Genomic DNA, 24650 nt, shown 5'->3' with positions numbered 1-24650 from the left:
TGCTCAATAGGATTGAGGTCAGGGCTCATAGAAGGCCACTTTACAATAGTCCAATTTTTCCTCTTAGCCATTCTTGGGTGTTTTTAGCGGTGTGTTTTGGGTCATTGTCCTGTTGCAAGACCCATGACCTGCGACTGAGACCAAGCTTTCTGACACTGGCTAGTACATTTCTCTCTAGAATTCCTTGATAGTCTTGAGATTTCATTGTACCCTGCACAGATTCAAGACACCCTGTGCCAGACGCAGCAAAGCAGCCCCAGAACATAACAGAGCCTCCTCCATGTTTCACAGTAGGGACAGTGTTCTTTTCTTGATATGCTTCATTTTTTCGTCTGTGAACATACAGCTGATGTGCCTTGGCAAAAACTTCGATTTTTGTCTCATCTGTCCACAGGACATTCTCCCAGAAGCTTTGTGGCTTGTCAACATGTAGTTTGGCATATTCCAGTCTTGCTTTTTTGATGATTCGTTTTCAACAATGGTGTCCTCCTTGGTCGTCTCCCATGTAGTCCACTTTGGCTCAAACAACGACGGATGGTGCGATCTGACACTGATGTTCCTTGAGCATGAAGTTCACCTTGAATCTCTTTAGAAGTCTTTCTAGGCTCTTTTTACCACCATTCGGATTATCCGTCTCTTAGATTTGTCATCAATTTTCCTCCTCTGCGCCAGGAGGTTGGCTACAGTCCCATGGATCTTAAACTTCTGAATAATATGTGCAACTGTAGTCACAGGAACATCTAGTTGCTTGGAGATGGTCTTATAGCCTTTACCTTTAACATGCTTGTCTAAATTTTCTTTCTGATCTCTTGAGACAACTCTTTCCTTTGCTTCCTCTGGTCCATGTCGAGTGTGGTACACACCATATCACCAAACAACACAGTGATTACCTGGAGCCATATATATAGGCCCAATGGCTGCTTACAAGGTTGTAGACACCTGTGATGCTAATTAGTGGACACACCTTGAATTAACATGTCCCTTTGGTCACATTATTTTCAGTGTTTTCTAGGGTACCATCATTTTTGTCCATGCCTGTTTCGTGAGTTTATTTTTTAAATAATTCTGTTGAAGCATGGTTGAAAAACAATGTCTGACTTTCATTGGTTAACATTTATAGAATTTTTATTTATTATTACTTTTGTCAGATAACAGTTATTTCTGTGACCATTGTGACTTTTTTTCTTTCATTGACCAAAGGGTACCAACAATTTTGTCCACGTCTGTAAATGATATTAAATGTTATATAGAAATTATTAGTAACCCATATATTAGTTAATTTCTAGCAATAAACATTAATTGAAATGCAACTGATGTAAGCATCAAAATGTAATGTAAAAAGCTACAATAAGCATGGATGCAATGTGTTCGCAGGTCTAATTAACAAAATCAATCTGAATGAATTAGCCCTCCTTTATCAGGTGCTATGCTAGATAGTTTGGGATTACATTTTTAGTTCTTGCTATATAAAAAAAATGTAATTGTGTATGGGATGCTGTAAAATGCCAAGGGATGTCTAGCAGCGAATACGCCATCCCCGGTCTTCTCTTTCAGCATCTAGTTGCTGTAAGTAGGTCTCTGTGTCCTCATTCAACTATATTCAGTGTCTCGTGCCCCAGCCGCGCTGGGCCCTCTGCCGAGATCTCATTGTGGCATTATGGCCAGTTCTCTGGCAAAGACCCCAGTGCCAGTGTCAAAGAATGCCCGGCTTTGCCCCACTTGTAGGACAGAATTATTTGCAGTCTGGTCCAATGACCAAATGTACCCTGGACCTTCAGCGCAGTGGAGGATGGGAAGATGATACCACAACTATCATCAGAATAATCACAGATTACATCAGAGTTTACAATCAACATACATATTTTTGTTATTTTGCTGTTTGTCTTTCGCCTTAAATGTCATTTTTTAATTATTATTAGTAGTGTCATGATATTATTTTATCATGATATTTATGTAATAAGATTAGTTGGATGATACTAGTTATTTGTAATAATAATAATAATAATTGTGTATTTCTTGTAACTAAACATCAATGCGTCTTACACCTTAAAATTAATGTTAAATATACATTATAATGATGCTAATGATTAATATTATTATTAAATAATAATAATAATAAGAAGAGAACAACAACAATTATTTATGGTATATTTTATGTCTTGTGTCAGGATTAACAAAAATTTTGTTAATTTTCAAGAACATAAAATATTGGGCTGTGGGACTACAATAAATATTTTTATTTATCCCACCCCAAAGTATTTTGAATCCATTCACCGATTCGTTTCTTCTCGTTTGATATGTGCATATATAGTTATTGTTGGAATTATAATTGTTTAATTAGATTTTGCCAGTAGATGAGCTCGTTTTGTCTTATTAGCGAGTCATAGAAAGTTGACTCAATTGATTCGTTTAAAAACAGCGAATCGTTCACGATTCACGACAGCGGAAATATGAGAAATAATTATCTTTACTACATTAATGACAAGACTAGCTAAAATAGGAACGCTAATAATAATATAAACGCTAAATTCCCCTCAAAATAAAAAAAAAAAAAGTAAAAAAAAATAAACAATTTTTTTAAAGAATAGGCCTATGCAAATTTGATTTGGTGCCTGCCGTTTAGCGGATTTTTTAATTAAATTCAATATATTATGAAAAATGTTATAACGTTCGCAAAAAAAATAAATAAAAATGAAGCACAGGCCATACTGTAAACTTGCCACGGCGCATGCCATTTGAGCGTCTTTGCGTTTTTTTCTTCTTAGAACTTTTCGTTCTTCGAAACGAAACGCGAAAAGCAGTCGAACGGGTTCCGTGGCTTTGTTCTCGCTGCTCTCCTGATTCCAAACACAGGGCTTCTTTCATGTCTCCATCCAATGAGAGAATGCTCGCGCGCGCCGCGGAGGGTGGGATTTCCACTGCTGTTTGTGTTGCTTTCCCAAGGAATGTGAGGGACGCACAGAGCCCGAACGGTTCTCGGGGGCTGTCCGCTAAACTTTAGGACCTAGTTCGGCCATGGAACTGTAGTCATTCCGCGCTTTTCTCCTCCCCCCCCCTCCATTAACTGTAACTCTTCGGATCCCAAACTGGCGACCTCACATCTCCAGCTCTCACGCGCAAATGATCTCCTAGACCAGATCAAGCTGAAAGGTTTGGACCTTCGATTTTCTCTTGCTCTTGTTTTTTCATCCTCGGCGTCAGAACGGTTGCTGTGCGCGGAGCCCTTTCACGCGCTTGCCGAAGTTCTTCGAAAGTTGCATGAAGGAACGTTAGCCTGTGATTTACATGAACGTGCCGTGACTTTACATTACAACGAAGGGCCGTTGAACTTCACAAAAACCAGCCGTCTAACGCAAACTCGTGTCATTCTGGCGAAGAAAAAAAGTGGAAGTGTGTGACATCAGGGTGGAGGACTAGATGTTCCACTTCAAGTTCTGAACATACAGTAGTGTTTTTTTAAAGTTGAGGAAGTTGAGAGTGGCTTTTCGTGAGTTGTGCAAGTGTTGAGTTGACATTGAGCACCTCCCTATGGGTGAAAGTATATATATAGCATGCATATGGTAGGAGAGCATGGTTGCTTTTGCAGAACTGCCTGTCTTTTCCTTGAACACAAATGGAACATAGTCTGTCCAGTAGCATGCATTAGTCCACGTGAACAGGCTTCTGTAAGTAATACAGGGCCTCCTCCAACCCCTCAATACTGCACAACTGACAGCACCAGCCTGTCTGGGGCTCTTTCTGCGCTCAACGCCCTCCCGAGCTCCACGTTTCCACCAGAAGACATGAAGAAAGTTACACGTACGTGCTTCTTTCGTACCAGTTGCGTGAGTTTAGACTTTATTGGGTGGATCAATTGATTCATGCATTATTTTTTGACCTTTGTTCTAATGCATTTATTTTTTTTTTTAGATAGGAAGGACTGCTAAATATGGTGATCCCTTGTGAGGGACCCATCTCCTAAAATATAAGAGTGCCAATGCACTACGCATATCCATCTGTACCGTTTGAGGAAATAGTAACTTTAAAGCTGTTGCATCAAGTCCGTATGAGATTTTTTCTTACGCTGAATGCAAAAGAAGTTAGCTATTGACTGACATGGTATGAAAGCATGGCTACCAGAAACGGTTTGGTTACCAACATTCTTTAAAATGTTCATTTTTGGGTAACCGTAAACATGCTGTTTGCCAGTGATCGGTCTTTGGACTAGTTACAAAGAAGTGAAGTTCTGTGGAAAATGTTTAGTTTAGTCTTAAAGTCAGCGTCGTAACTTTGACATCATGGTAGTCTCTGACTTTTGCATGGGCTTTGTTCTCTTCAAACGCATCCAAAAAAGTTTCTTTTAAAGCTTGGCTCCTGAAGGAGACTTCGAGTTCTGTCACACGTGTTTCGTATCTTCTGCTTCTTGTTTTGAACCCCGTGACTTATGGAAAAACTCCCTTTTTTTCTTTTCGCTGTTCCTGTGCGTTCAAGGGGGTTTAGCACGGTCAGCGTTTTCCAGGACAAATTTGTTTTTTTTTTCGTTTTCATTCTCTCCAAATTCTAGCTGAAACATAGCTGCCTTGCAGAGCGTGTGATAGTGTTTACGTTGTTGTCTATTGAGTGTGCATTCCCGTGGCTTTCAACCATGTGTTTGATTCACGTCGTAAGGTTTGGAGCTATGTTGCGTTAGTTATATTGTATTAGGAAGTTGCGAAGTTTTATTGGCAAAGTAAATGTTTTAGGGCTGTCGCAAGTTGTCTATTCTATCAGAATATTCGATTTTTTAAAAATTCCCTGACTAAATACTGTGAAAAACTAGATCTAACAAGACAGTTAGTGACATTTTACAATAATGTATACTTTTTATATTTTTTGGTTTTAATTACGTTTCTACCCATTGTTATGAGTTATGTAGATTTCAGATTCACGGTGCAAAATCTATGTTTATTATTAGTTCGTTACCATGAAGCTGTTTTCTACTTGTGTATATGACACTTTGTGCTCCTTCTATATATTTTAGCATTTACCTATAAACTAACATTTAAGGTACAAAATGGATTTTACTTTGGTTAAAGGATGTTTTTTTTTGTCACTCAAACATGTGTTCCATTCGTTCCAAACCTGTATGAGTTTCCTTTTTCACTCATACAGGTCTGAAACAAGTTTTTTTTAAAAATATTTTTATGTTCAAGTTCCGTTTTCACAACGTGCATGTCGTGGGTCCGTTATTTTCTTCCGCGGCGCTTTAGCAGACAGCGCTAATCATTTGTTAGTTCTCCAGAATTCAGCAGTTATAATGCATGTAAGCTGCAGTTTGCTCGGTAGCATTTTCCAGGAAAAAGCCTCGGGCGAAATTAAACGTTGCGCGGAGCATCCAAAGCAGGTTTTGATCAGTCTCGCTTTGAAATCTATTTCTCGAAGAGCTTAATGGTCGTTTAATATGCAAAGGTGGTTAAAACCTAAACTGCTTGGATTTTTTTGGTCCGAACTTAGTGGAAAATTCCTGTTCTCCCAGTATAGCCATTTGCATAATTGTTAGTGTTGTGTGTGTGTGTGTGTGTAGGTGGTAGCCAGACAGCTTCATCCCGTGATCGTGTGTTAACATGAGGGAGGAATGCTTGGAGCCAGAGATATTCTGCCTTCTGCAGATACATGCGTGCCCAACAGAATGCGTGCATACAGGCCCCGAGCGTATAGGCGCTCTATTGTCAACACGGAGTGATAAAGACGTCCATTGAGGCAGATCTTGTGACACAATCACAAGCCAGAGAACGAATGTCAGAATTACTGAAAAGGGTGAGATGTGGAGCGAGAGGCGAGGTTGTTAAGCATCTGTCTTCATCTGATATGTTCTGGTTTGGGTTATCTAATAGTTTGTGAGCAAACATGAAATCTAAATTGAACCTATTTATCTTTTCGATGCACAGTTAATTAGTGCATGTGTTTGTTCAAGTGGTAAAAATTTCCAATTTTATCAAATTAGCTGCATATGAAATATGCTTTTTTAATCATGAGCTGATATCGCTTAACCTTCTTGTTTTGTAAGTCTCACCTTTGTAAGTCTCACCTATATATATATATATATATATATATATATATATATATATATATATATATATATATACACAGTTTTACTTGAAAACGCCATTTTAGATTGTGAGGCATTAGAGCGCAACTGTTTTCAAAGTTGACAATAGGAAGATTTTTTTCTATTAGAAGGATTTCAATGTACTTGAGACTGGAGAAAGGATGCTGAAAATTCAGCTTTGCATCAAGGGAACAAATTACATCTCAAAAATAGAAAACAGTTATTTTCTGTTGTAATAATATTTCACAAAATGACTTGCCTTGGTGAGCAAAACGTATCTTTCAAAAACAAATATCTAACCGGTATAATCGAAAGTTTTTTTTTAAACTGTAATGCGTATGTTGGTAAAAATCTTTGCATCGTTATATCGGTGCGTATTATTGGAAATGAGTGAATATCATTCTAACTTTACTGAAGGTTGTGTTGTCGTCCACTAAGCCCTCTTCCAACCATCTGGCTTCGTTCTTGTGCATGATGTTGATTTTCAAAATCTGATCAATTCCTGGTGGATAAAATGTCCTGTTCTTTGTGTATCCCGTTTGGTTCTGAAATACGTCAGTAAAATGAGCTGAGTGACAATAACAGCTCTGTCGTCGGTCTCAGTTGGTGGACACACACATCAGCAGCTTCTCTTGTTTTGTCTCAGATTGGTTTGTCATGGGATTTAGTTAGTCAGACTGTAATCCAAACATCTCCACCTATCAACAAGGCACAAAAAACACATCAAGTTCAAACTTAGCTGCGGCAACTGGGGATGCGAGCTGTTTGTTTCCGAATTGCGCGGTTCCCAAAGGGAATTATGGGAAGAACTTCGTATCCAGTGTCGGATGAATTATGTTTGTGTTTGACTTCCATGGAAACAGCTGATGGAGGAGACATTCCACAATCCGTTAATCCGTAAGATCAACACTGGCCCATGGAATAATGATAGCATATTCCGTGAATGGATGCCCAGCTCGGCGCGATCTGACCGGGGGGTTATCAGTTCTATTAGTTTATGTAAATGCATTGGTTGTAGTTGGATCCTGGACAGTTCCTGTGTTGTGCTTTTAAAGGAATTGTTCATCTAGAAATGAAAATTGACATTGTTTAATCGTTTACATGATGCTTCAAACTCAAGACATTTGTTTATCCAGTTGCATAGTGCATATATATATATATATATATATATATATATATATATATATATATATATATATATATATATATATATATATATATATATATATATATATATATATAATATTAAATAAAAATAAATATATATATATATATATATATATATATATATATATATATATATATATATACTTTTGAAATATCAATTGGATATTCAAGCTGATATATTAAAGAGACAAATATTAAAACGTATTTAGCTGTAAAACATTTGAAAATTACTATAATAATAATATATGTATATATAATATATATAAATATAATATATGTATATTGTATAACGGTAAAATAAAATATTAAACATTTTAATAATATATAATAAAATAACATTTACTGCTGATTTTGTTACAGTTATGTATTTTTTCATTTTTAAATATTACGATCATATTAAGTATCATTTGATTTGTTTCACAAGAGACTTTAAACGCTAGCGAAAAACTATTCGTTGAGTCTTTTTAAATCTTCAGCGCTCACAAACGTTCTTGCATAGTCTCTGTGTAATTATTTTTCAATGATATAAAATATTTCAATGAACATCATTAACAGTTATCGCCTTTTATCACAATTTCTTTATTTGCGCAAATTAATTCTTTGGTTGTGTTTTGTTCTACGTCAAAATGAAGGTTTGCTGATTAACGAATACCACTCTCGAGGAGCAAAAGAGCTCTATAATTACTAATGCACACTGCATTGAAAAAATATTAAGAGAGAATGGGTTTAATATCTGATATCAATCTCTTTAGTCAAATCCAAAGTGACTGCGTACAGTAAGGAAGGATTCCGATGTGGATGCATCGGTCAGTCATTTCCATCTGCTTTGTTTAGGCTGCCGTTTGTCCATGCGGAGGAAGTGTGTTCATTTTCATACAGCTCCGAGTGTAACAGTCAACCCTGTGCCCCTCACAAAGCACATTTTGTTCTAGTTTCACAGGATGGCCCCCCATGTGCAAAGCAAAGTACGCACCCCTTTAGAGAGGTATTTACAGCTAAATAGATCTTCAGCTTCCCAGAGAATGGGTGTATCGCTTAGTGGTTGTGCGCAAAAACGTTTGCATGTAACAGTATCATGCAATGTCACCAATGCGCCAAGTTATGTTCCACCGCCATCGGTCGAAAGAGTCGAACGGGAGGCCCGTACCGGGGTGCGTGATGATGAAATATCTGAGACTGATTTGAGTGTTAAAGCTTTAAAACATATGGCAAGTCTCTCATGCTCTCTCGCGCAAAATGGAAAAAGTATATAAGCATGAAGCCAAGTAGGGAGAGATGGAGCAAAAAATGCAACGGTAGCACCTTCTTTCGTAATTCATGGTTCTAGTTTTCATCTCTGGAGTTATGCATTTGTAATCCGTTTTTGCATACAAAAGGTTTTTAAATCAAGCTGTATATTGCGTGTTTTTCTTTTCTCTCTGGAAATGAAAGGTCGAGTGCATTGCATTGTAAGATACAGCATTCTATACAGCAAATGACGTAGGCCCTTCGGTGCATAAAGTTGTCTCTCACTTAACTTTAAATAATGATGTAAATGAAAGAAAATAAGTAAATAAATGTTAAATACTTTAGAGTTGGTAAGATGCTATATTAAGCATCTATATTTGATATATATTAAGGTGCTATATTTTTAAAATAAGGTCTCTTATGCTTACCAAGGCTATAATTTTTAGATTAACAATATAGTAAAATTGTTAAAATTTTACACTTTTTTCTTAAACTGTTTATTTTTGAATATATTTTAAAATGTATTTTATTCATGTGATTCAAAACTCAATTTTTCGCTCCATTACTCTAGTCACACAATCCTTCAGAAATCACTCTAACATAAATCATTATCAAAGCTGACAGCAGTTGTTCTGACTTATTTATGATATAATTTTTTTTTCAGCACAGAATGTACTTATAATCTTTTGCGCTGTCAGTTTTGATTAATTAAATGCATTCTGAATGATAATATTATACAAAAAAAAAAAAAAAACATTTCAAGACATTTTTAGTACAGTACTTCAATTATTTCAAATTAAATAAATGGATAAATGTCTGAAAAGTATAAATAAATCGTTAAATACGTAATGGAATAATTAAATGCATAAAAAATGCATGCGTTAATAAATAAATGATGAATTAAAGAATGAATAAATGAACAGACGAATAAATGTTAATTTCAGCATTTATGTCTGCATTTATTTATGTATCACTTATTTTATATTTAATCATTCATGTATATATTTGAACATTTATTTAATTATTTAATTTGTGCCTCCTTGTACGTTACCAATGTAAAATTCCCTTTTTCGGCAGCAATCCAGCTTTCTTTTCACCGCCCTGTGTGTCAGATATTCATTGCGTCTGTGTCTGCGTGTCTCTGCAGTGTTTCCTGCTTGGCGGGGGGCTGGAGAGGGTCATGGTTGGGGCTGGGCTCAGTGCGTGAGGTGGGAGGCCGGGGAGCGGGGCCCGTCCCGGGGTCTGGAGTGTCCGCTGTGGTGCGTCCTGTGTCGAGGAGGCAAGGAGAGACTCAAGCAGGCCTGTCAGAGAGGGAGGGGAGCGCTGCGTCTGCCCACAGACATGCTGAGCCTCAGACTTCCGCAGCTCTTCGACATCCACCAGGTGCCAAAGGTGAGGAAGGGAGGATCCGTTTGACGTACAAAGAGAGCGTTTGAACCCGTTTATTGTTGCAGTCCCGTTCGCCTTTAAGGGAAATCCCTGGGAAATCCTGCATGTACTTAAAAGTTACAGGCCAAGTGAGCGGGATCAGACGGCGCGAGCCACAGATTTCAGTTCTGCTTAAATCTTTCTTAAAGAAATTCCAGTACAGTCACACCAGAAGAATGACTTGCATTCAGAATATTAAAGCAGGAGCTCACTTAAACATGCGTGTTCTTTCCTAAACCCATGCGGCTTTGTCATGTGGAGCACAAAGAGGAGGTTTAGACAAACGTTTTATTAGAACAGAACGTATGCTGTAATAATACTTAAATAGTGTTCAAACTACACTGGCCCTGACTGTATACAGATTGCATTGTATTATACTATAATATAAAATTATATTATATTTAAGAAGTTAAATTAAAAAATAAAATGAAATTAAAAAGTGTATAGAAGCTTTTTGAAATAGAGCAGACAAATAAAATAAAAACATAAAAAAGTAAAATATACCTGAAATTTTTCCTTGGCAATAAACATTCAATTGGATATTCATGTTGATATATTAAAATGACAAATATTAAAACTGAAATAAAAATATATTTAGCTGTAAAACATCAGAAAATTACTAAAACCTCAAATTTAAAAGAAATAGCAGAGATGTAATTTATAATGTAAAAATGTTTTAATATTACAACCGTATATTAGTATAACAGTAAAATAAAATATTAAACATTTTAATAATATATAATAAAATAACATTTACTGCTGATTTTGTTATACTTATGTATTTTTAAATTTGTAAATATTAAAATATTAAAAAGTTAAATTAAAAAAAAAATTACCCATTTGTCAGTATGAGTTTTTACTCATATAAAAAAACAAAATTTAATAAGCTTCCTTACTATTATTCCTCATTAAGTCAGAATAAGCATATTGCTTGAAGTTTTACATAAACATTTTTATATAAATGTAGTAATTTTATTTGGCAAAAACGTATTTGAAATCTTAAAAGTAGACACTTTACTTACATTTTAAGTGCTTTCTATGAACATAAAATCTTTAATCTCACTTTTTTGTGAATTTCCTTTGATGCGGACATCTTAACGTAGTACACACTCATATATTATGTAAACAAAACTTTTATTTTGGAATTGATTAATCGTTTGACAGCGCTGGTCAAGTAATTTTAACTAAGTTAAACTAATTTGTAAAACGTAAAAATTAAGTTGAAACTCTTTTGATGAATGAAAGTGATGGTAAAACATACGTTGCCGTGATTTATTGATCGAGTTGTTGTTTTTTTCCGGTGTAAATCCTTCCGTGTGCATCTTTGCAGGTGTTTCGAGAGGACGGCATCATGTCCGGGTACCGTCATCCCAGGAGCTCAGCCCTGGACTGCATTCTCAGCAGTTTTCAAATGACCAACGAGACGGTCAATATCTGGACCCACTTCCTGCCGACCTGGTAAAGCGCCCAGTTAAACATGTGATTCCTTTTTACTGCCAGAACTAGTAGGTTGTCAGCTTTGAAGCTTTGCTTGAGCTGCTTTATTATGCAATCGGGATCGAGCTTATGAGCAGACTCTTTTATGCAATATCGGATTTTACAAACACTTAATGCATTACTTGAAAAGTATATTTGTGTTACGTCAGTGCAGTGTAGTATGATCATAATTTAGGTGTATATCACATAATTGCTTTTTCTAATAAATAACCATGTGGTAATAATAAGGTTTATCAAATATTTTACAAATAAATTGTACTTCAATTGTCGGTTCAGTTGTTACTGCTTTGACTATTGTCCATGTATTAAGTTGCTGAATAGAAACCAGAATATTATTCTTCATATTGCATGATAAAATACATAAATATATCTACATATACATATACATATATACATATTTATACACATACATATATATACATATATACATATATATATATATATATATATATATATATATATATATATATATATATATATATATATAATGTGTGTATATATATTATCAGTGATGCTCAGGTTTCTATGATGATTGGAAAGCTTAAAAGAATTATATTTATTTGAACTAGATTTTTGTAACATTATAAATGTCTTCACGTTCATGGTTACTAAATAAAAACACACGTAATTTCTACAAATAAATAATTTAGTTCAGGCAATAATTGAAACATTAAAGTAAATTCCATACTAGCCCTTCATTTAAGCCTGTTTAAATTAAAGTTTGAACTTATAAGTATAACTTACTTGGAATTGTGTGTAATGTCTACAAAGATTCTTGAAGTAAATATCAAAGTTATGATCCCGTTTTCCCATCACGCACTGGGGCATGAATTATTAACATTTTGTTAGGTTAGGTTGTTAGGTTTGGTTACTTAATGTTTCGTGATATTTTCAGTTCATTTTCTACTCAAAATGGCCCATTTATACTCAGCGTCAGCTTCCAGACAGCATCCACCGACTAAACTGGACGTGTTATCTTAAAAGAATAAAAAGCCGACTACTCACCTGCTAGATTTATAAACTATGACTGAGTGAAATGTATTTGAGTATACTTATCGTTTTTTAAATTTTGCCGAATCAGAATTAATTTCCACGGTAAGCATTATTTAAGTAAAATCGGCAAACGAAGAGTCCATAAAATTCCTTGCAATTCCCAAGAAAACTTAAACCTGTATTACGTTTAGGCTTTTACTTAGCAATCTTTTGAGTGAAAATAGTTTCCAAGCTTTCTTCAAGTAAATCCTACACCGATCTAATGCTAAATAAAACGTACGGTGTCTGTGAACGGTAGCGAAGTGGGTTGCTCAGAGTGGCGAGACGTAATTTCCAGCTGCATGACTCTGAGCCGTGCGCTTCTAGGTACTTCCTGTGGCGGTTCAGCTTGCTGTGCTCCGCTCTGGACTTCCTGACGGACAGCTACACCTGGCCGCTGCTCGTCTACATGCTTCTGATCTGCCTGTACCCCTTCACCTCCAGCTGCGCTCACACCTTCAGCACCATGTCGGCCGAGGCTCGTCACATCTGCTACTTCTTCGACTACGGCGCGCTCAGCCTCTACAGCCTCGGTACGCTGCCCTTCTGTCCCGTTTGTTCGGGGTGACGCTTCACTGTCAGCTCTGTTATTATACACATTATTATAATGACTCAGCCGGACATTCTTATCAAATATTTTCTGTTTAAACATCGGTAGCGTGCAGATTTAGTCATGCATAGCTAGGGTTTTGACTAAAAACCTCACCTGTGGTTCGCACCGCAGTTTATCTTAGTCTAAAACAGGATACGTTTAAAGAGAGCCGTAGACTGTGAAGCCTCCTATTATACTTTTTGTGACCTAAACCCAACAAAAATGATTAAAGAGAGCTGATTTAACACACCCACCGAAACACTTTAATGCTGCTCTGCGTGATCTTACCAAAGCGTGACCCATTTTGCCTGACTTTATACCACTCATTGTCTTAAACATAGCTTTTATAATATACAGAAGTCAGCTACGGTTTAAGAATGATTTGATGCCACTAACCTGGCAAAATTATCACATAAATGAACACAAGCATGGTTTTTAACCAAATATTAGAAGAAAGCCTAGACATTAAAAAGAAAAATTTTAAATGTTGCAAAAATGATTTCGACTTAAACTAAAATTAAAAAGCATAAAAATGTTTTTAAAACAAAAACATAATACTTGCATAAGGATTAAAACTTATAAAATAAATATTATATATATAAATATTATATATATATATATATATATATATATATATATATTATTATTATAAATATAATAAATATTATTATATATATTCAAAATATTAAGAGCATTAAGAAGTATTCATAAATAATTCTGCATTCATTTTATATTTTTATGTACTACCATTTAGTCCCTTAGAAATAAAAACAAATATCTTATATACTATTATATTATGTAATAATACTTTGACTTTCAAGTGTTTCTATATTGTATTTTATTACCGATATTCATATTTTAGTTTTTAACATTTCCTTCACCTCCGACGATCAGCTTAGCTATAAACGCCAAATTCATTTGATTTCCAGTGAACGCATGAACTGAATTATTCTGGCGTGCTTGAACGCTTTCAATAAAGTGTTATGAATATGACATTGTGAGATAAATTGCGGCTTTTATGTCCACAGTCCTTGAAAAATACGATATGAACTCAATTCTGAGTTAAATCTGAGGACAACAGATTTCACGATGGCAAAATCATTCGGGTTGACTTTGGAAAGCGTGAGCTCCGAACGATACAGCGTGAGCTATAAACGCGCTTTGACGTGGTTGACAAGGTCACGGGTTTGATTTCCAGTGAACGCATGAACTGATCAAATTGAGGGCGCTTTCAGCGTAAAGACTCTTTTCTTGAACGCGTTCTTCCGAGTAGGTCGTTTCTGCAGTATTTCCGATGATAGTCTCTGAGCTGGATCGAAATGCAAAATATCCTGCGCTTAGAGCGCGTATGTATATGAATATGACATTGTGAGATAAATCAGTCAGAGCGGCTGCTTTTTGTCCACAGTCCTTGAGAGAATACAGAAACCCCTGAACTAGACACGATTCTGATGTAAATCTGAGGACAAGTCAGAGAATTTCACTGAGGCGTGGCCGTGCAGGCTTTTATTAAACGAAAATCAAACGCAGGCTTTGGACGGGTTGGAGGCAAGACAATAGCAAAATCCAGAGACAGGTTATGGAAAGCGCGAGCAATCACGGAATCAGAAGACAGGCAGGGTCAAATGAGCAATAATCGTCTAACACGCCGCTGGCATTTTATTGTACGACTTCAAAGAAAAGAAAGCAAATGCTCCGGCTCCGGAGAAACTCTTTTGAGTCTGCGTTGATAAAGAGTGAAAGCTGAAGAACCGCACGTATTGTTCGAGCCACTTATGAAGAGCCAGTGCGAAATATCAGCGCAATTTAAATATGAGCCCGAACACTTTACCTTACATTGAGGGCGTGATTTAATGCGCCTTTCAAACAATAAAGACTCATTTTCTTGATAAAAGAACGATTGTTCTTCCGAGTGGAAATTCGAAAAGTCATCCTGTTTCTGCAGTATTTCCGTTCGTTTGACTTCGGTCAGTCTCTGAGCTGGATCGTGGTACGGTCATCTGTTCAATATCCTGCGTTTAGAGCGGCGAGTTTTTGTGTAAGCTCCCGTAGTCTAATAAAAATATTATCCTTTCATATGTGGAATCCATCTCCGGTCATGTTTTCCAGTTGTGGTGAAGAAAGGCCTCTCTTGCCGCATTTGAGAAAAGCAGAAAAGCTGCAGTGATTGAGTGTGTGTGTGTGTGTGTGTGTGTGTGTGTGTGTTTGGATATAGCACAATAGCCAAGCATTACAAAAGAAGAAGATTTTATATAACATGGTATTTTGTACAGTAACCCCGCAAAATGTTATCATTGTGCTCTGTATGCCAACATTTTTTCTTAAAACTGCATGCAAAAATGACACTGCGTGCAGCATTATTGCACAGTTGTTTCTTTGAAATAATGGTTCATTTGTATTTTTAAGTTTAATCTTGTAAGTGGGAAACTTCTTGGGAAGCGGCTCTGGGCAGGCAATTCATCCGGTTTTTGTGAAATTTTCTTGGGCAGGCGATGAATGATAAAATCTTGAGATCTGATTTAACACAGAGAGCGGCGATGTATAAAATGTACATAGACAATTGAATGCTGGTCTAGATGATTTATGAAAACATGGCCCATTTTATCTGGGCAGACTTCAGCGGCTTTTATAAATGCAGTACTTTTAAATTAATACCCATTTCAGTCACTAAACCAAACTCAATAAATGTGCCAGTATTCACGTGAACCCTCTCGAACAAGTTGTGTTTTGAGTGGCTGAAAAAAAATTAAAAAGTCCGGTAAATCAGATATATATATCCAGAAATTCCTGAGTATAATATATATATGCCCTATATAAAGACATTGCAAGGTGCATACCTGGCCATGGTTCGGTATCACGTATGAAGGGTTGAGGCATAATCCATAAATAAATGGTCATGGCACATTTTGGCAACAAACTAAATAGATCTAAACAGAAACAAGCTAAAATGAAATAAATATATTGAAAAATTCAATATATTTAAAATGAAAATGAAAACCAAACTAGAACTAACTCAGGATATAAAAGATACTAAAATGATATTTAAATAATAGTTAATACTCTCAGCATTTTATTTATTAGGATTTGTTATGCCTTTTAAATAATTAGCATTATTTTTATATACTGTTATAGTATTTATTACTTGAATTGGCTTTTATTTGCATATTTTTAGTTTCTATTTTATTTGTATTTTTAAAAAAAATGTTTTCTTAAAAATAATGTTTTAAATAATAGTTAATACTCTCATTTTATTTATTAGGATTTGTTATGTTTTAAATATTTAATTTTTACAACTCTTATAGTATACTTACTTGAATTGGCTTTATATGCATATTTTTATTTTTTATTTTTATTTGTATTTTTAAAAATGTTTTCTTAAATAATGTTTAATTTTCATTTCAAGTTTGTGTAAACATTTAAGACAAATCAGAACCAACTGATTTCAACTCTTGAAATCAGTTGGTTCAGTATTATTCTTAGTATTCTGAGAAATAAGAATTACACCACGTTTGTGTCATATTTTATTAAATAACATAAAAACATTTTGACTCGTTTTGTCCCCAAATACCTTTTGGGACCATTGGAATTTGGAATTCACAGTTTCTTTGTTTAGATTTCAATAAAGCTTCTTTATTTATACTGGATACATAGTTCCCTAGCAATGAATGTGCTTTATGCAGTTTCTAAAACATAAAACTCAGATTCAAATCCAAACAAAAGCCCGCATCAATCTGCAATGTTTTTTTTTTGTTGAATGGAAATGCCCTCCAGTTTAGACATTTTTTTGGGATATTTTCAGAATAAACGATAAAAGAAACTTTGTACCTAAACTACAATGTACCTATTCATATTGCAAAAATGAATGCTGCCATTGAGGTGGGATACGGGTAAAGTTAGAGACAGGATTGGTGCTATGGGTAAGTTTAAAGGTGGGTTAAGGTGTAATGGATGAGCCAACGGTGTAATTATAAATGTAATTACAGAAATCAATTACAGATGTAATTACATATAGGTATTTTTAAAAATTGAAGTACAATGTGAATAACATGTATCTATACATATGTTGCTATGTGTACTAAATATGTACTAAATCATTAATTTAAATGTAATTACTGTAAGAGACCCCCCTTTCCTTTTTATTAATCTTTTGCTTTTCCAATTTTAATTCTGACCCTTCACATAATTTTTTCTGACTTCGTGATTTTAGTTATATTATATTTAAATGTAACTGCTGATCCCTCTAGCTGTGATTAAATTTGGATCGTTAATCAACTATAATACTTCCTAGTTTCCATTTATCTTTCGTTAGGAGTCTGGGTCGCTTAGAGACCTTGTTTGGCCAGAAAAGACTCACGACACATCTGGGCTAGTCCAGGTCTTAGTCAGCAACTACCTTAATGCAGCTATTTCTTCAATAGACTCAAAAAGAGTCATTTTTTATGCGATCCCTAAGTAACAGCATGCTAAGCCAGTTTGGTGGCCAGACATCAAGATCCGTCCATTGATCGTTGATCTGACTCACCCTAGCACGCCAACAATGGCCACCAAAGGCCACCTAATATTAAGGGGGACCCATTTTAATGCTGCTCTAGAAGATTTCATGGCCCATTTTACCTGATTTCACCCTCAAACAGAAATCTAAGTCCATGGAAAACAATTAGTTCTTCAACAAAAGCACTCATCATATAACTGAAAGCATGCGTTAATCTTCAATGCTCTCCCCTGGTTTGACGTTTTAAAAATGCCATGCTCTTTTGCAGGCTGCGCCATCACATACGGCTTTTACGCGATGCCTGACTGCTGGGTAAACAGTTGGCTTCATCGGCATTTCGTGACCATCGGTGTCGGAAACTCGCTCTTTTGTACCAGCGTGTCCTGCTACTCCAGGTGAGAGTGGATTCAGAGGGTAATTAAGACTCATTTACTAAGTCTGCGATTACAGGAGCTAATGCAGATGTCATTTCAAAGCCAGACTCTGAATAATAGGCAGTTCATTATATAACTTGAGTCCTCATCACGCACAGACCTTTGTTTGTTTTGCCCTTGTTCCTGGTTGCACAAAAGGTTTCAGTCATTTTAATAAATAAATAATTTACAAAAGTGCTTAACTGGTTGATGAATTCGGTGAATTGATCAGTTTCGCTTAAGCAAGCAACGCTATTGCGGATATATATTATTAAAATTTGGCACATGGCTTGTCTCGCTCTGGTGCCTTAAATCTTTAGAAGAGGTGTGCAATTTCTCTGCTCTAAAGCCGCGTTTCAGAAATCTCTGTTTACTCTACACAACCTAAAACGCATGTCACATGACCATTCATGCAGGTATAGATGTAGAGTATGGGTAGATCCTTTTTATTGAGATTGTGGACACGTCTGTGCTCGCAGCGGGCGAATGGGAGTCTACCGAAATGTATCTATGGGTACAACAACGCCTATGACGTTATTGTTTACACGGCCGTCGAGGATAAGCAGAGAGAATATGGGCAGCTTACACTGAAACACTTTCCTGGAGTTTTCAAACTCAAGAAACGCCAGTTTAGTGTAAATGATAGCGTTACCGTAGCTCCAGTGTACAACGCACTAGTGTAAACTGGTCTTAACAATTAGATCTGTGTGTGGAGGATGAAGGAAAACAGTGTCTCATGGATATACTTGAGACTTGGGGTCGGAGTCTTTGGACTTTGGATCATCATCCAACCAGCTAGCAACCATTTGTACACCAGCATTTATGATGGAAAGTTTTGTCTGACAACTTGCATAAAATATAATATTTAATATTTATATGATTTAAAATATTTTTTATTAAATAAAATAAATATAATATATATATATATATATATATATATATATATATATATATATATATATATATATATATATATATATTGTTGTTATTTAATATATATTACAAAACATTTTACTATGAAAAGGAACCTTTAGCCAACAATATATAAGTTTTAATTGAGCATTTTTGCATTTTTCTGTCTTTGTGGTAAAAATCTACATATCTATAAATGCGATTAAAACCGTCAGATGCAGATGCCACTTTTGTTTGATATTTTGTTGAATGTTTTGTAATGCATATATATATATATATATATATATATATATATATATATATATATATATATATATATAATACAATTATCCCTATCATCCCTATTAACTTAATATAACATATTATAGTGTCATATTAATATGTTACGATTTTATTATCATGTTATGATTTTATTATTACTACTATTTTATATCATTTATAAAATATATATATATATTTTTTAATATATATCTTTAACAGTTACGGGTACGCTTTCCTTTTATTTGTAACAGGTTCGTAGAGCTGCAGTTCCCACAGAAAAGTAAAATCTTGCGAACGGCGGCGTTTGTGGTCCCCTTCCTGTTCGATAGCCTCCCGCTGTTCTACCGCGTAAGTACGCTTCACCGCGAGCGCTGTACGTGCGCACCGAGTACACTGCACATATGAAAGCACTCTTCTCTCGATAGCTGCTGTCGTGCTGCTGGGGGAGCTGTAGTCCCAGCGAAGCTCTGGCCAGCCACTCTTACCATCTGCTCTTTGCCTTCCTCACATGCTTCCTGTTTGCGTCTCACCTCCCCGAGAGACTGGCTCCCGGACGCTTCGACTACATCGGTACCTCATTTCATTGATTTGACAGTCATCGTCGTTTCGTTTCACAGCGGTTCACACCAGTGTCACACGCTTTCTGCACTCTCTCCTCCAAGGTCACAGTCACCAGCTCTTTCACGTATGCGCGGTGGTGGGCACCCATTTCCAGATGGAGGCAGTGTTGACAGACATGGCGTCCCGCAGAGATTGGCTGACGTCGCAGTGCTCTCTACCTTCGTTTCCGGAGACCATGGGGGTACTCGTACTGGGCGTCCTGCTCAACCTGGGCATCATCGGCGTCTTTAGCTCCGGTTTACCTCGCCAAAGCACTTCGGCCCACCTTCATCAGGAGTAACGAGCTTTCTCGACCACTCCGCACCTCACTGCGCACCTTTCTGGACAATTTTACTCATACAGTCACTTTCACTGATATGTGAGGCTCGATACTTTTTGTACTAAGAAGCTAAACGTTCATGCTATACGAGATTCTAGTTTGTTTTATACTCACGTTTTATTATCCCAGCCGAAAAACCCTACTGATAATCGCGACCTTTCGGGAGTTATGTGATTTTTATTTTTTAGCCATCGATATAAAAGGTCGAGGGGTTGAATGACGCTAATATTGGTTTTTACAGGTTATATTCTAACATAGCTTTGGGATTTTTTATAAACATGATGTTTGTGTTACTACATATTAATGTTGTGTAACATTAACTGGAAATGATTACGTAGCATTAATCAGGGATTTTGTATTTGCATTAATATCACTACGAGTAACATCATTAATATGATTAATCCAATTTTATTACGTGTTGCATATCGAAATATACATAAATTATGGCAGGTATCTTTTAAATTCGCCGCCCCTTTAAATATTGGCATTTGCGATGTCCCTTTTTATTACGATTTGGATTTAATGGAACACCTTTGAATAATCTCACAGGTAACTAATCAATGAAGGGTTGTTTTTAGAAAAACATTTCCGTTTTTTACTTTAGCTCGTCTAAAACATCATTCTCCTACTAAATGCATCTCATGGGAATATGGGGCTGCACTGGAGTCCTTCTCTTTCGTTCTGAGTTGTGTGTCCTTCTCAGCGTCAGGTCACATATATGTGGTATTGTTTTGTTCATTGCAGGTTTATGGCATACAATACGCTCTGTTTATGTTGCTACACAAAGTTTTTATATTTAATTGCATTTTATCAGCGCACTCGTGGATCCAGTGCCAACTCGAAATTCCGTTTTTGTTCACATAATTAGTTACATTCTGTTCTTAAACCAGAAATCGAAGCTAATCTTTGCATAAGGTTAAGCATTTAACCTCTTGTCTCTCGTTTTGTCCTTTTTTTTTTGTTTTCGTCTCACCTAGCGTTGCAGGACAGGTACGTCGGCTTGTAATTCAGTGCAATTAATGCTGCGTAAAGGCAGTAGCTTCACGGAAGCTCCAAAGGTCGGTCACTTGGCGGTAATGATATTTTAATTGGTGTATATGAAAGGGATCTCGGGTTAAAAAGGATAAGTAGGTGCTTCAGTGGTTAGCGGCGGAAAGATTCTGCATTTCTCCAAATGCCTGTTTGTAGCACGACGGCGGAAACCCTCGCTCGCCGTTCGGTGCGAGTAGGTGTGCGTTCTTCTGCTCTAAGAGGTTTAGATGTGAATGTGACTGGTCACAATAGTATTTTGTGCACTAGATTGGAATGAAACGTAAAAGGTTTTGTATTCCCAATCCCCGCGTGTTCGTTGGCCCAAATGAATGTATTGCAGTTTTAAAAACTGTGTTTTAAAGCACCGTTTAATGTTACAAAGTAGCATTTAAAATTACCAAGGAAATTAAAATTGTTTTTGTTTTTAATTGTTCCAGATTTTTTTTTTTTTTTTGTACTTATAATGCTTCCCTTTAAAACTGAGAAGTGAAATATGCAATCATTATTGCAATGACTTTTATTCGCCATTGTCAATTTTTACATATTTTTGTAACGAACGTGAAAAATGTGCCTAGAATTAAACTGACTCATTGTTCACTACAGTGTTTGTCCAGCTGTCACTGAATACAGAGTGATTACGCAAATAGCATTACTGGCTCAACACAAATGTGTACGAGCCAATTCTGTTCCTGTAACACTGTTGCGTAACAGATTTTTTTATTAATAAGACTCTTTGAAATGCTAAAGATTGGTGGCATCATCTTTTGCTTCTACAGGTATCTCTGCCTTCCGGTGCTCTAAATGTTACGTTTTTTAAATGTTTTTTTTCTATATTCTGTATAATTATATTGATCTTTTATTATTAATATTTTAATTATTGATGAAATAAAGTACATTTGATATAATATTCTACATAAAACTATTACATTGATGGGAAAACAGTTTCGAGTCCCAATGGCTTGCATAGTATGGACAGAAATTAAAGTCAGTGGAACCTGAAACTGTTTTTAGGATGGTATTCTTAATTTTAATTTTATTATGCAAAAGGATTAGTGACCATAATAATGCAGAATATTAAATATATTTTTAATTTTACATTGTTGTACCTAAAAATATTCGCTTGCACGCAGCAGGACTTTAAGTGAATTCCAATTTTCTATTTTATGTGTAAATATGTACATCAATCCCTTTATTACCTCATATTAATAATTTAATTATAAATTGTGTAACTAAATTAGATAGATACGTTTAATAATTAGATCTTAGAGAAATGTACTAATGTAAATTTGTATAATCTATATTTAAGTGTGGATGTGTGTTTGTGTGTGTGTGTGTGTGTGTATATATATATATATATATATATATATATATATATATATATATATATATATATATATGCATTATTTATCAGTTATGATGGGAAGATGGAAATTATGAAACTGACAGTTCTGGTTCTGGATGCTGATTGGTTCAAAAATGACTCATGTCTTTTAATATACTGCATATATTATGTTATTTGATTTTTTGATCCTGTCCGAAGATCGATTTCCGCCACCGTCTACGTAAGTTTTACAGCAACGGTTTGTATCAACATTCCTCCTTTTACGTCCGACTGAAAATAATGATCCATGCGACGTAGCAGTTTGGAACGACATGAGGGTGAGTAACTAATGTCTGTCCCTTTAATTGCGCGTCTGAGGCAGGAATACACCGACTGCCTGGAAAAGAGGGTGAAATGGAATAGTGGTCCAGACACAAATGACCCGTGAGAATTGAGTTTAGGCACCGCAGAGCCAACGATACCATTACCCAGAATGCATTACAGTTCTCTGGAGTCTGTGCTGAGATTTCAAGCAAAACAAATGTGTTGAAGCGATAGCAAGGCCTGCTTGATTTAGCTGTATGTGTGCTAAGTGTTTGGCGTCCTTATAAACACTCAGATGTTTTTTTTGTTGTTTTGTCCGCACAGCTGAATAGCTAATTTGTTGTCGACGATGCACGGTTACCACATTTATAATTTACAGTCCGAGAGTGTGAAACAATGGTCTTTTTCAGGCAGCTGTACAGCATGTTCATGGCATGCATCTACGTTGTAATCTGAGGTTTCAACTTCACCTCCATCTGTCACTTCCTACCAGCATCTCTTCTGTCCATCTGTTGATGGTTTCTGTGAAGGTCCTCTTTATCTGTCATCGCCTCTGCCCAGTTTTTTGTACTATCAACTGCGTTTTTTTTTTTAAACATTTATAATATCTGTATAAGGGCTAGTTCACCCCCAAAATGAAAATCCGCCATTCACATGTCATTCCGAGCCTGTGTGAATATATTTCTTCTGCAGAACACAAAAGAAGATATTTTGAAGAAAAAACAGTTTGGAGTCCCAATGGCTTGCATAGTATGGGCAGAAATGAAAGTCAGTGGAACCTAAAACTGTTTTAGGATGGTATTTTTCATTTTAATTTTATTATACAAAAGGGTTAGCGACCATTATAATGCAGAATATTAAACATATTTATAATTTTACATCATAGGACTATTGCATAAAAAAAATACTGTATTTACAGACCCAAATGACATAAATTCCAGATTTGCGGCGTTGTCTCACCCCACTGTATATACATTTAGTTTGACATAAAATAACAACTCTTTATGTTTGTTGACTGAAATTAGGCTGATATTATTTACACGTTCATTTCTACATCATCCGTAGAGAACAATATATGACAATAATGTGAGATTACCGATGTTATGATATACAAAAGCTGCCAATAAAAAGAAAATCTAGTTTAATACAGCTATTGTACATCAACAAAATCAATATCCAAAATCTATCCAAATCGTTTTATTTATTTGTACAATGAAACAAGTTAGCTGTCAGATGCCGACACTCTGAGACATTTATTGTTTTATAATGTTCATGGAAATGATTATCTTCAATTTCATCCTTTAAAATGTACTTTTATGTCTCCTAGCTGTAAATTTTAATGCCATTAGTATGCACAGAAGACTTGTATTTGTGAAATAAGTTACAATAAAAAAAAAAATACAAATAGAATAAGGCAAAATAATGCACTTCATTAATTCGATTATATACAAGAGGCACGACCAAGTACATAAAAGTGATGCATTAATAAAATAATGAAATGGTAAACAGTGACCACTCCAGCTTAACATGCTGTATGATGAAATGAATATTGGATGGATTGATCTCTGCTCTTACACCAGTGTCATGCTGGATGTCTGGCTGTGTTCGGAATCGCATACCGCTGTACTACAGCGTGTGGCTCTATAGTGATTAGTCACGTGGCATTTATGGCTTAAATAACATTGAGGCCATAACTGAGAGGCCATGAGCAAAGATGGCGTCATGCATGTTGCGCGCACACTTCCAAGGCTAGCGTGCCTGCTGAGCCATTCAGACGACCGGGAAATGCTCATTGAAAGCGGGTATCGTAGAATTCTTTGAAATCGACCTTTTAGCACAAAATCAGTTTAAAAATAGTCTCTTTTTTAAATCATGGCAATGCACTACAGGTAAAATGTGTTTTTCATGCACTGGTCAATTAAGAGATTGTGGGCTATTTTGCTTC

General features: G+C 35.8%; 1 protein-coding gene across 2 annotated transcripts; it reads left to right on the top strand.

The window, feature by feature from the left end:
* Nucleotides 1-3008: 3008 nt before the first annotated feature.
* On the top strand, nt 3009-21662 carry paqr6 (progestin and adipoQ receptor family member VI). Of its 2 annotated transcripts, none has more exons than XM_043260300.1 (8): nt 3009-3150; nt 9609-9853; nt 11220-11347; nt 12746-12951; nt 17771-17897; nt 19340-19436; nt 19514-19658; nt 19751-21662. In XM_043260300.1, the coding sequence occupies exons 2-8, from the start codon at nt 9803-9805 to the stop codon at nt 19987-19989; spliced, it is 993 nt and encodes a 330-aa protein (XP_043116235.1). In that variant the 5' UTR covers nt 3009-3150; nt 9609-9802; the 3' UTR covers nt 19990-21662. The 2 variants fall into 2 exon arrangements, with proteins under 2 accessions (XP_043116235.1, XP_043116234.1); XM_043260299.1 differs by lacking the exon at nt 3009-3150 and adding an exon at nt 3620-3798.
* Nucleotides 21663-24650: the final 2988 nt, after the last annotated feature.

The sequence above is a fragment of the Puntigrus tetrazona genome, chromosome 16 (assembly GCF_018831695.1).
Source record: "Puntigrus tetrazona isolate hp1 chromosome 16, ASM1883169v1, whole genome shotgun sequence".
Taxonomy (NCBI): Eukaryota; Metazoa; Chordata; class Actinopteri; order Cypriniformes; family Cyprinidae; genus Puntigrus; species Puntigrus tetrazona.
Note: the sequence above shows the minus strand (reverse complement) of the source record. Positions and strands in the feature narration are given on the sequence as shown.

Coding starts and splice junctions, on each gene's coding strand:
- paqr6 (XM_043260299.1), top strand. Junction 9,854..11,219: donor ACATCCACCAGGTGCCAAAG/GTGAGGAAGGGA, acceptor GCATCTTTGCAG/GTGTTTCGAGAGGACGGCAT. Junction 11,348..12,745: donor ACCCACTTCCTGCCGACCTG/GTAAAGCGCCCA, acceptor GTGCGCTTCTAG/GTACTTCCTGTGGCGGTTCA.